The sequence below is a fragment of the Nicotiana sylvestris genome, chromosome 3 (genome assembly GCF_000393655.2).
Source record: "Nicotiana sylvestris chromosome 3, ASM39365v2, whole genome shotgun sequence".
Taxonomy (NCBI): domain Eukaryota; kingdom Viridiplantae; phylum Streptophyta; class Magnoliopsida; order Solanales; family Solanaceae; genus Nicotiana; species Nicotiana sylvestris.
In genome coordinates, this window is record NC_091059.1 from 61,244,593 (window position 1) to 61,258,003 (window position 13,411).

A 13,411-nucleotide genomic window follows, 5' to 3' on the forward strand; every position below is an offset into this window, starting at 1 on the left:
TCCTGTTTCTTCCTCTCCATCTATTCCTCCTATTATTCCTTCTCCACCACACTCGAATTCTAGTCTTCCACCTTCTGAACTTGTGGCTTCACCTGGAACACCATCTTATGAACATGTTTCTTCACCTCCCTCATCTCATACACTTTTCTCTTCACTTCCTCTCACCTCAAGATATCCTTCCAAAACACATAATCCTCCATCTTACTTATCAGATTACTTTTGTGATGCTCTTCCTCCTACCACTCTAACTTCTATTCCTATTTCACCTACTTTTGTTTGCTTCAGTAGTTTAAGTTCAGTCAATCAGAGTTTAGTTCAAAACTTGGACACTGTACATGGACCCTCCAACTTTCATCAGGAAGTGTTGCATCCTGCTTAGCAGGCTACAATGTTGAAGGAGTTTGAGGCTCTTGAGCTCAACAGAACCTGGGATATAGTCCCTCTCCTTATGGGAAAGAAACCAATTGGTAACAAATGAGTTTATAAGATAAAACATAAGGCTGATGGTAGTATAGAGAGATTCAAAGCTAGGCTGGTGGTACGGGGTGATACCCAATTAGAGGGAATTGATTACAATGAAACGTTTTCTCATGTAGTCAAAATGACCACTATTAGGACAATCATAGCTGTGGCAGTCAAAAAGGGTTGGCCTATGTACCAATTGGACGTCAATAATGCCTTTTTACATGGGGACTTAGATGAAGAGGTATATATGAGAATACCCCAGGGCCTGAATGTTTTTGCACCTAACATGGTTTGTAAATTGAACAAATCCTTATATGGCCTAAAGCAAGCTTCTAGACAATGGTATTCCAAATTAAGTGATTCTCTTATTTCTAAGGGCCACTCAGTTTCAAAAAATGATTACTACTTGTTTATCAAGTCTATTGGTTCTCATATTACAATTGTTGCTGTTTACGTCGATGACATTCTCTTAAGTGGTAATGATAAAGAGGAGATGAGTTCTCTCAAACTATTTCTAGATGCTCACTTCAAGATAAAAGATTTAGGGCATTTATATTATTTTTTGGGTTTGGAAATCCTCTCTGAATCTGGAGGTGTTATCATCTGCCAAAGGAAATTTGCTTTGGACCTCTGGCTTCAATTGTCTAGATTGCAATGATGTTGCTAGCCCCTTAGATGTGAATCTGAAACTCTCCATTAAAGATGGGGAACCCTTATCTGACCCTTTATTGTATAGGAAGCTCATTGGCAAGCTGAATTTTCTCACAAATACAAGACCTGATTTGGCTTTCTCTGTACAGTTGTTAAGTCAGTTCATGCATGCCCCTATTTCATCTCATCTTTCTGCTGCTTATCATGTTCTTAAGTATGTCAAAGGTACCTTGGGTCAAGGTTTGTTCATGTCTGCTGCTTCTGATTTCTCATTACATGCTTATTATGATTCGGACTGGGCTTCTTGTCCTAGTTCCCGGAGATCCGTTAGTGGTTATTTGGTGTTACTTTTTGGTTCTTTACTCACATGGAAGTCTAAAAAGCAGCACACTGTGTCCTTGTCCTCCGTCAAGGCCGAGTATTGTTCCATGCACCGAGTTGTTGCCAAACTTGCTTGGCTCACCAGGCTATTACATGAACTTTCTGTTACCTCAATTGTTCCAGTTCCTTTACACTGTGATAGTCAGTCCGCCATCTACATCGCTCGTAATCCGGTGTCCATGAGCGTACGAAACATATAGAGTTGGATTGCCACTTTGTTCGCGAGAAACTCCAAGATGGTCTTATTTCTTTATCCTATGTTCCCAGCAAATTACAACTGGCCGATATGCTGACTAAATCACTCCCAGGTGTCACTCACAAGTCTATTTTGAGCAAGTTGGGTGTGGCTAACCACCCTCCAACTTGAAGGGGGTTGTTGGATTTATATTTGTATTTGGGCCTTGTATTTCTGGGCTTTGTATTTATTGCTAGAAGGGTTAGTTTAGTTGCAGAGAAGTTTTTAATTTGTTCTTTCGGTTTTGACTGTTTTGACCCAATTAGAATTGGGCTTGTATATAAACATTGTGGGTTCCAGGTTTGAGGACCACGAGTCATAGTACCAGAACAAGTTCTTCTTTCTCGAACCTTCTTCGCTTAGTTTGGTTCTCTGATTTCTTCTTCATCTTTGCTTGATTTCATACAATCTAACAGGCCTGAAGGTGACCTTCCTCAACACCATCCACAACCAAGAACGCCTGCTCCGCCACACCAATGTCCAAACTCGTTTCGAGAAATCCCGGTTTTCGATTCGTCACAATACCTGACGGCCTTCCCGAGGAACACCCGCGCTCGTTCGATCAATTCCGGGATATTATCAGCTCCGTGCAGACCGTGACGGAGCCTTTTCTTAGAGAAATGCTTAGAAGTGGAGCCAAAGAACCCGAGTTCAAGTTATTTTCTTAGGGTTTACATGTGTCTGCCAAAACTCATCGAATCTGGCGAGCTTCCCTTCAAAGGTACTCTCTTTCTCTCCCTCACTCATTTTTCTTTCTTTGCTTTGTTTTGTAAATTCAAGTTAAATAAGATTAGTTAACTTAAATGTAGGGAGAGAAGCCTATGAGTCATTATTTATTTGATAATTAGTTATAACCTGAATTACTTTTATTTTGTTAGAAACATATATTCGTGTCTCTCTCCTTATTTGTTGGATTGAGTCTATCAGTTAAACTTCGAAGTTAGCTTTTATTTGATTAATTTTTATTTTTAATTAAAATTTAGAGTATTCAAACTACAAGAAAATTATTATAAGTTGCAACTTTTCTCGCATCAAAATGGTGAAAAAAAATGCATTCATCATGATAGTCATAGTTTGAATCTCATTAATTAAATTGAACAGTAGTGTATTATATTTCTGAAGGAGAAAAATAAAATACGTTAGTAAATAGTACTACTATTTATATATTCCATAAATTGATTAAATGGATACGAATCATGAAAGGTGGAAGTGTCTTCCATTTGGCTAGATTAAGGTATTATTCTATGCGAGATGTTCTTATTAATCTTCAGTTCATTTAGGTTAAAAAAAAAGTCCTTTCTAAACTGATTAATGTATAAAAACATAAAATTATAGACAAAGAAAATATATTGAGGACCAAATGCAAATAACTGTCGGGAAACTCATTTAATGAAGAGAAAATATAACCCCTCAAAATTTTAATAGCCTATATTTTTTTTCATTGACCCGAAATGTCCCTCCGGCCCAAACATATTACATCTAATGGTCTGAAATGTCTATTTGGTATAATTTTTTGTATAAAGACAGTATATTTTGTAGATATTTTGTATAATGATAGTCTATTTAGTATATTTTTTGTATAGTGCTAGAAAAAATAGATTTAAAAATTATATATGAAGGTTTTGTTTCAAAAAAGGTCTCCGATTAAATTTTGGTTTTAAACCTCCAATCTTGAGTCGCCCCGAGGGACGACATAGAAAATAGCCAAAATAGATTGAAATAGAAATGCATATGAAACTGAATGACAAACGATTTTTATGAGTAAAAAGGGACATCCACATATATTTGAATTTTCAGAAACTACAATTGTGTTGTGATTTTGAGTTCAGTGAGCTTGTGTAGAGCATCAACACTTGAGAGTTAAGATAGATTACGGAAAAGAATACCACTAATAAAGGGTGAGAGAAGAAAGTGACTAGCAACACTTTAGAATTTAATCTGCTTATTGGCAATTAGTTCCCATTTGGGACCCGCCCTCTTTCGATTCTTTCTTAATTTGTAAGATTCCCCACTTGAAATGACATAGTGAAGGGAATATTATTAAACAAATCATCCAAATTTGGAATGCAGAGCTAACTTTATATTTTCTTTCTAGACAATGACTTGGATGCATCGGTAACACATATACCTGCCATGGAAGGTCTTCTTCGCCGACGAGATCTTCCACCCTTTTGTCACATGGATTATAAGGCTCATCCAGATTTCCTAGCTGCTTTGAAGCAAGTTCAGCGAATCCCACAATCCCATGGTCTTATATTGAATACATTTGAAAATTTAGACAGGCCTTTTCTTTCTTGTATTCACTCTTACTCTCCGAAAACATATGCAATTGGGCCACTACACTTGCACTTAAAGGCTAAACTTGCTTCAAAAAACACTCCATCATCAAATAATTTGTGGGAAGAAGATCATAGTTCTATTAAATGGCTTGATGCGCAGCCCATGGGATCAGTACATTATGTGACTTTTGGAAGTGTTGTAGTTGTATCAAAGGAGGAAGTTTTGGAATTTCAACATGGCTTATTGAATAGTAAAGTTAAATTTTTGTGGGTTATGAGGCCCAACATTTTGAAGGAAGGCGAAATAGACGTCCAATTTATGAAGGAACTTGCAGAGGGTTGCAATGGAAATGGCTACATAGTGAGTTGGGCTCCCCAAAAGATGGTACTGGCCCACCCATCCATCGCTGGTTTTTAAACGGAATTTTTACCTCATATAACAAAAGTTGATATCTTACTTATTTTAAATAAATATCTTTTAAAAAAATTATATTCCATAGATACCTTTTGATTTTTATAACCAAATATCTATTTATGGTCACCTCCTACCCTTAAGCCATAAAATACGTTTTGTATTATTTTTCTCTCTCATTCTTTCAGATTTTTCTCCACCCTCTCTCTCTCTCTCAACGCTAGTCTTTCTTATTGAATAAAACCATAATTCTCCACTGATTCATCTCCATTGTCTCGGAAATTTTTTATTTGAGTGATCATCGACAGCGGAGAATGACAGAGAGGGGCAAAACCACCCATTGAATTCACTGTTCCTCTTCCTTCCTCAATTCGTCATTGAAGGCTTGAAGGCTTTGAAGGATATAAGTTTCTATGATATCCTTATTCGTCTTTATCAATCAATTCGTCATTTAAGGATATACGTTTTTGTGATTTCTACATCTTTTGAGATATGGTATTGAAGGCTTTGACGTTGTTTTTTTGCCATTGAAGGCACCATCGCCAGACCAAGGCGGCGCGTTTTTACTATCGGCTTCCGTGAACGGCGGATTCGTCGGAAATTAGGGTTTGTTCTTGAACAAAGCCGACGGAGTTTGGGGCTGAGCAACTTGATTTTCTGTTAATATATTTCAATGTATTATTTTCATGTATTTCATTGTATTCATTGTCTTTTTTTTTCATTGTAATTCAATGTATTTCGTTGTATTCCATATATTTCATTGTATTCACTGTCTTTTTTTCATTGTATTTCAATGTATCCCGTTGTATTCTATGTATCTCATTGTATTCACTGTTTCGCTATATGCCATGAATGTATTTATATGTTTTTTTTTAATTAATATAATTTATGTATTTAGATGTATTATATAATTTCTCTGAAGATTGCTATGTTTTTGGTGTATTTTTTGGTTGAGAATCTTTTTTATAACTAAAAATACAAAATTTGTGTGTTATAATTGAGTTTGTTGAGTTATATTAGGAGTCTATTATGTTAATTGATTTACTTTCCATTTTAAAAACAGTGTAATCCCCTATTTCACGCCGTGAATACAGTCGAATACAATAATTTGTCCAGCTGTAATCCCACGTTTCACTCCATGAATACAGTCGAATACACTCGAATACAACAACTGATTAGCTGGACTTCCCGGATTCACACATATTTTTGCTACTGTATTCATTAATACAATAGCTTAAATACATCAAATACATCTTATAACCACAAAAAATATATCTATAATCCGTAATATAGCAAATAATATCTATAGATGACTAATTACTACTAAATGATAGTGCTTTATGAAAATTTCCATATATAGCGGGTGCAACTCAACATTGGAAAGTATCAGTGAGGGAAAGCCCATGATATGCTGGCCACATTATGTGGATCAGAGAGTCAACAGTAGAGTTAGTAAATGAATTATGGCAAATTGGGTTGGACATGAAGGACATATGTGATAGATCAACTATAGAGAGAATGATAAAGGATCTGATGGAAATAAAAAGAGACGAGTTGAAGAAATCAATTGAGGAATTATCAAATTTGGCAAAACTAAGTGTTGGAGAAGGAGGTTCGTCGTACAATAACCTCGACTGCCTCATTGATGACATCAAGAGTTGGCTAGAACTAAAAAAAATGAAAACATATGAACGCGACATGCTACTAGACGTGAAATATATTAATTTGGGCTAAGCTGGTGTGTTCTTTTTTATTTCTGCTGCCGAATATAGTAGGTATCAGTTTGGCATGGGGTCCTAAAATTTGTCGTCGTTTTGTTCTTTTTCTTCCTGCTGTTGTTTGTATTTTTTTGGTAACTATTGCTTTTTCCACGGAAGAGAGACTTCTTTGTTACTTTCTCTTTTTCCACGGCGTTATATAGTGATCTCCCTCTTCAAACATTATTTGTGGTTGCGAATTTTTATTCTACGCTTTAGCCTAATAATATGTCCAATCCTAATATGTGCCTTCTATTATCATTTTAGATCTACGCATATCATTCATGTGCATTTACATTGACAATTCATCAACTTTATTATTTTTATTACTTCCGTAAGAGTACAAGTTCATCAAAAATTGATTAAACAGACGGTATATTGGAACGTAGATTATGCCTTCTTTTGACAATAAAATAACTTTTCATTTTTTTCTTGTTTCGACTAGATGTAATTTTGTAATATTCCACATATTTGAGAGAGTTTTGTTCACGAAAATACATTTTGCAAATAAGAAAAGACCGATTGTGATAAGGGTCCAATTAACATTAAGCTGCCAAAACTCATCGAATCCGGCGAGCTTCCCTTCAAAGGTACTCTCTTTCCCTCCCTCGCTCAATTTTCTTTCTTTGCTTTTGTTTCGTAAATTCTAGTTAAATAAGATTAGTTAACTTGAATGTAGGGAGAGAAGCCTGAGTCATTATTTATTTGATAATTAGTTATAATCTGAATTACTTTTATCTATATCTATCTATATTTATATTATATTAAAAGTGGGAAGCCCATAGTTAAAAAGTTAGATTACCAAAATACCCCTCTAAATAATTTAAATATCCTATAAATGGCTATAAACAGCTACAAAAACTCACGCCTACGATGAAGTCATTTAATGAAACGGTGGCAACTTTTTGTTTTGAAGAAAGCAACTCCTTAACCTACATCAGAGGGGCATGAAGGATCGAGACCTAGATGAGTATCATCCGTCTAACAAAACAAATTAACAAGTATGGTTTTTACCTTCTTTATGTTATTATTTGCAAAAACAATAAAAATGTCCTCATACTAGATATGTAATTTCATGTATCTTGCATAGGAAATCAAAGAGATAATTTAATCCGCGCAAGAAGAGTTATCATAATTCCATTTCTCTATGACCTAACAGTATTGATGGGTATAAGTTCGCGTACTTACATATTTGAAATATATCAAGTCATGAGAAGCATAAATATAAGATCGAGTTTCAAGTTTCTTCATTCACATTTAATTATTTATTGTTATTTTTCTTTCCTCCAATCCACCATGAATTACGTGTCACAATTCCCTTTTGCATTCCTTCCATATAATCGTGTTAGAAAATTTATAGAATAAATATATAATATTACTACATAAAGGAAAAAATAATTAAACAATTAATGTGTTTGCCTGAATAAATTTATACAGGCGGTTCTATTCATATGATATGAACTACATATTCCACGGACTAACTTCCTTCATTTTTTTTTCTTAAAGTAATTGATGTTAACAACCATTGTTGATAATATTATATGGATATCTTGTCAATCTTGTGAAACATAAATTTAAAGGACATGCATATTCTTCTAAATATCGAATTATCCTCATTGCTTCTCTTTCTCCTTCTTTTTATAGTATAAGCATATACTTTTATGGTAACACATACTGATATAATTTTAGTATTAATTTTAAATAACTTATTTGAAAAGTGTCTTTTTAGTTGTGTCCTTAATTTCATAAATTAACAAATTTTTGGAATATATAAATATAGATTTACTATTAATTTTAAATAACTTATTTGAAAAATGTATTGTTAGATAAGTTGATGAATTTGTCTTATTATGTTTTATTTTCTAAATTGATTGATTAGTTATTCAGTATTGGATGCCTTTTTGTTGAATTGTAGTTGTTGCAGTTTAGTTTAGTTAATCATGTATGTGATATGTCTTAATGCTTGTAAATATCTCGGGAATAACTATTAGCGAAGCTTTTGCACAGATGGAGAAACAATCTAATATTTATGTTGTCGTACATGTTAAGTCTTATGACAAGGTATTTTCAGCAAATCTATTCTAAGATAATATTGAATTGGTAACTGAAACATCATGTGTTTGGTTCATTGAATTAATGGATAAGAGGGTAGAGGCGAGCAAGTGATAGGTTTATAAATGCACTGGGTTGTGGGTGCTATGTTCTTCCTGAGTCTTTATTCATTAGGATAATCTTCAGTGTTAGATTATTGTATCCACTGCAACATGTGATCAACTTTATGTTGCACTTCTGCAATACCAATATTTTTATTGACAATAAGAGAGCAATCAAAATGGATGAAAGAAACATATATCAGGTATATCATCTATATGTGAGATACTCAAACACAACTTTTAGGTTCTAAATTTTTTCAATTTAAAATTGAAGTTGAAGTAATAGATAAAATTACCAATAAATACTTGAATTGCAAATAATGTGTGCTCAAATACCCTTAAAAATTCTTAAAGCATGCATATGATAATTGTTCAATAATTTGCAATACAAACTTTATAATAATGATACAAGATAACATGCAACGCACGTTGAGAGAGACTAGTTATATTAAAAATAGGAAGCCCTTAACTTAAAAGTTAAATTACATATTTGCCCTTCTAAAAATCTAATTATCCTACTTATGAAAAAACTCTACGCTTAGTAGTATAGAAAGGGATGCGTTGTTTCAGACAAGTTCAGTTACTCATCCATATGAAAGGATGTGTTCCTTCGTAGAAGATTCGAATACTAGATTTAATCTCCAACTCTTGTTTCCCCAAAATTTTATTTTATCACAACAATCCAGAAATTTAAGAAATTATATGTTTGCATCTTTGGAAAAGAAGAAGGAAATGTCGACGAAGAATTCAGCGGTAATACAAAGTTGCTGACGAAGCCTGATCAATCTCTAATTCAAGGAGAAATCAGAGATCTTTTACTGTTGGGGACTTGTAAAAGTTTCCTGAAAATTTTGGTAGTTTACTTTACCTGGCACAGGGTCTCTTCTACCAAATGCAGATCAGTTTCTTTCTTTACTGCATAGGCCCATATGTGAGGAGTCATGTCAACAACCTTTCCTCTTACCACTTATATTAGGCTCCAATTATGGGGTGTAAAGTATCATAATGAAGTTCTCTTGACGAAAATCTTCTACTCCCTTTCGAATGGTAAAGTCTATTTTGGTTTGTTGATCATTTGTATCCAATTTAAACATTGTCTCATAAATGAGTAATTCTCTAAACCCACGTCATTTTCCATTCTTTGTTAGTTACCTTTACTTTGTTTCAGCAATAGTTAACAATTTTAGGTACTACCCATGGACATGGTCGTGTACTAATCACCTACAATTCAATACACTTAGGATTTTCAATTGCCACATTATATTTTGTAAAGATTTTTAATGTAAAATGGTAAAATAAAATTTATTTGTTATATTTAATTTTCTTTCTATGCGTGTATTAATAAAATACTCCGTTTAGCTCCATTGGCATGCACGAATTTATTCGGTTAATATTGTTATGTTAAATGACTATGCCATTTTTTAAAGTGCCTTTAATATATAGCAACATTTGCAGGTTCATGAAAGAGTATTAATACTCAGGAAAAGGTTAGGAAGTAGATTGAGGATTTAGATAGATTCTTTTATTTTAAAGAAGAACACCGAGGCAATAGATAAGATTCATTAATTTACAATTAAAAAGGGAATAGTGTTTTGCGTGTAAAAAAATTCGTCTTCATGTGAGGTTTGAACATGAGGGTTTATGATGCTCGAAGGGACTCGGACAATAATTTATGGTAGAGCATTGTTAGAGACAATTATTTGCAATAAATTATTTGTGATACAAAAATAAATTGCAACCACAATACAAATATGAAAAAACATAATTTTATTGATAAAATGATATGGGTATAATTATGTTTGTTCCCTTGATTCTTCTCTCCTGATTATCTCCGTGATTCAAGGGATGAAGCAGTGTATTTCTCGAACGTAGGATGATGCGGACTTTCATGGATTTATTTGATATCCATGAAGTATGTTGTGGATCTTTTTGAAGTATTTGATTATCAAGAATTATCCGGCCACTTCTTGATCTCTTTGTGAATATCCCGTGAGTTGATGGGATTTTCGAGATATTTTTTAAAGGATTATGTAACCCTTTTTATAAAGTGACCTAGAGTCTTGGTAGAGTAGCCTCCAAGCAACACTAACAGTCTCCTAGAATTTCAAGAGGTCTTGTAGTATCTTGAATTTAGGATTTAGCTCGATCCATTAAAATTTTGATGTTTAAAAATTCCCCTTACTTTAAGATTTGTCGGAGTGTAGGCATGACAAAACTTGAAGACGAGACTTGAAGTACCCGATCATCACAATATAAAATTTTGAAGCTTGTAGTTTCGATTTGTAGGAGGAAGAGATGAAGGGCAGAACTGGTCCCACTAGGCGTGCCAATTTGTTTGCAACTAATTTTCAACATATGAAAAATAAACTGCAATGACAAAATAAGAGAAAATATTTTTACTAATCATTTGTGAGTACAATTCTGTTTCTCCCTTGATTTTTCTCTCCTGATTATATCCGTGATTCGAGGGCTGATTTCTCGAATGTCGGATGATGCAGACCTCCTCAGGATGTGTTTGATTTCCAGCTTCTTGAACTATTTGATTTTCAAGAAGTATCCGGCCATATTTTGATCTCTTTATGAATATCCCAGGAGTTTATGGGATTTGAGACATCCCTTCAAGAGAATAAATCGAGAAATATTGTGATGCAAAGTTCCGATTTGTGTGCATATGGTTTGTATGTCTTTGAGGGAAGAATCAAGGGGTATTCCAGGTTAATGCAAATTTAAGGATGTAGAATTAATGCACGACTTCGCTGCATCATATTTGAATTCTGGCATCTAAGAGAAAATAAATTTGCGTGCATATAGTTAGTAGCTGATTTAGACATTGTTCTCATGCTTAGATGCGAGGGTGAATTGGAGGAGTTAAGCTATACACTTTATTCTAACCAAAAATCCCAAATCACTGTATGACGATCTACATTGACCTCAGAAAAAAAGTTACTATATATCAATTAATGAAGATCATTTACAAAAAGTTACACGTTATTCTTTCATGTATAATTGTTCACTCAAAGCTTTATTATATAATACATATACTAATTTAAAACTCAGCATATTACACTCGATTTACACGTGCAACGCACGTGATGAGAAACTAGTTTCGTTAGAAACATATATTCGTCTCTCTCTCTCTCCCTATTTGTTGGATTGAGTCTATCAGTTAAACTTCGAAGTTAGCTTTGATTTGATTAAGTTTTATTTTTAATTAAAATTTAGAGTATTCAAACTACAAGAAAATAATTATAAGTTGCAACTTTTCTCACATCAAAATGGTAAAAACAAAAATGCATTCATCATGTTAGTCATAGTTTGAATCTCATTAATTAAATTGAACATTGTATTATATTTCTGAAGGACAAAAATAAAATACGTTAGTAAATAGTACTACTATTTATATTTTAGCTATAGTAGGGTCATTATCAATTAGTGGGCTAATCCTATTATTAGATGTGCTATTATGCATGGCCGCGTAGGTAATAGAATTTTCCACTGACACGTTAGCTTCAGACCGGTTATGTTATGAAGAGACGAGAACAGACTCCTAGATGTATTATAAATACCTATATCATCTCCAAAACGAAATCATCTGAAACTTTCATCTCTTTCTCTTCTACTTAATTTCTACAGCTTACAAATGGGAAATTCGAGTTAATTGCTGAAACTTGGATTTAAGAGGCTTTTTAGAATCCAGGAGGAATTCTGTCATAATCCTTGCATCAACGAAATTGGGAGGCTTAAATTCCTTAAGGACAGTGACTACACTCTCAATGCCTAATTATTTCGTCACATATTCTGCTAATTTTTCTAACAATCTTAAGGAATTTAAAAAAACACTGCAATGGAGGCTTCTGGTAGTGATTCTGGTTTCAACAAGATGTTCGAAGTGTTCAAACTGGATTGATTTGATGTCTCGAATTTCACCCGCTAGAAAGACAAATTGTTGTTCGTTCTCATGGAGTTGGGAATAGCATATCTGCTGAGTTCTGATCTTTCTGCAATGCCAGAACCTACTGTTGAAGCTTTTGACGAAATTAAGGCGGCACACAAAAAATGTGAAGATGATGAGGTGCGATGTAGAGGTTTTATTTTAAACTCACTTTCTGATCGTTTATATGATTTGTTCCGTCCTCTCAAATCATCACAAGAAATCTGGAAAGCCTTGGAACACAAATATACTGCTGTGAAACAAGGAACGGACAGATTCCTTGGAATGAAATGTTTTGAATTTCAAATGGTAGATGGGAAATCTATCATGGAACAGGTTGATGAGTTCCTTGTCTTGATATCTAGAATAAAAGATTTTAAAGTCGATGTTTCTGAATCTCTTCAAATGGCTGTTGTACTTGTAAAATTACCAGCCACTTGGAATGATTATAGGAAGAAACTATTATATTCTTCCGAAGACTTTAATGTGGACCAGTTGATAAAGCATATTCGAATTGGACGTCATGATCTGGAATTCCCACCATCGGGATCGTGATGGCGCCTAACGTCACACTCGCTAGGCAAGCTAATGGTAGAGTTTTACTGACAATTTTCCTTTACATTTCATTTATTACAATTAAACAAGCTAGAACAGGTAGAATTAACTGCGGAAGTAAGTAAATAACATTTTTATTCATATACTATTACCAATGACATTGCAATTATTACCCAGGATTCGGTGTCACAATCCACGAATATACTATGATTCACTACAAATATCGGTTTGAAAGAAATTACATCTGTTTTGAAAAGAAAGAAAAGCAAAAATGTAGAAATATAGAAGGGGATGCTAGGGCCTGTAGACACCAACAGGACTACCTTAGTTCTCCAAACTGTGCAGAGTGCAGAGTGCCAATCCATGCATACCGTACAAATGTGCAGAGTGCAGTATCAATACAACCGACCCCATGTAATGGTAAGTGCAAAGCCTAACCTCGACAAGATAGTGACGAGGCTATGGCGGGGCAATTACAATATAACATGCATACCGTATGTAATAAAGCGAAAAAGAAGTATGGGACAAAATGAAACAGTAACTTGCAACAAAAATGAATACGGAACTCAAATTTCTTATCAGTACCCAGCTA

At 34.0% G+C, this 13,411-nt stretch overlaps 1 protein-coding gene across 1 annotated transcript; it reads left to right on the forward strand.

Moving 5' to 3' along the window:
* The first annotated feature begins 2,368 nt into the window (after window positions 1-2,368).
* LOC104235117 (7-deoxyloganetic acid glucosyltransferase-like) lies at window positions 2,369-5,028 on the forward strand. Its single transcript, XM_009788796.2, has 3 exons — window positions 2,369-2,453; window positions 3,828-4,396; window positions 4,957-5,028. The coding sequence occupies exons 1-3, from the start codon at window positions 2,408-2,410 to the stop codon at window positions 5,026-5,028; spliced, it is 687 nt and encodes a 228-aa protein (XP_009787098.1). The 5' UTR covers window positions 2,369-2,407.
* The last annotated feature ends 8,383 nt before the right edge of the window (window positions 5,029-13,411 follow it).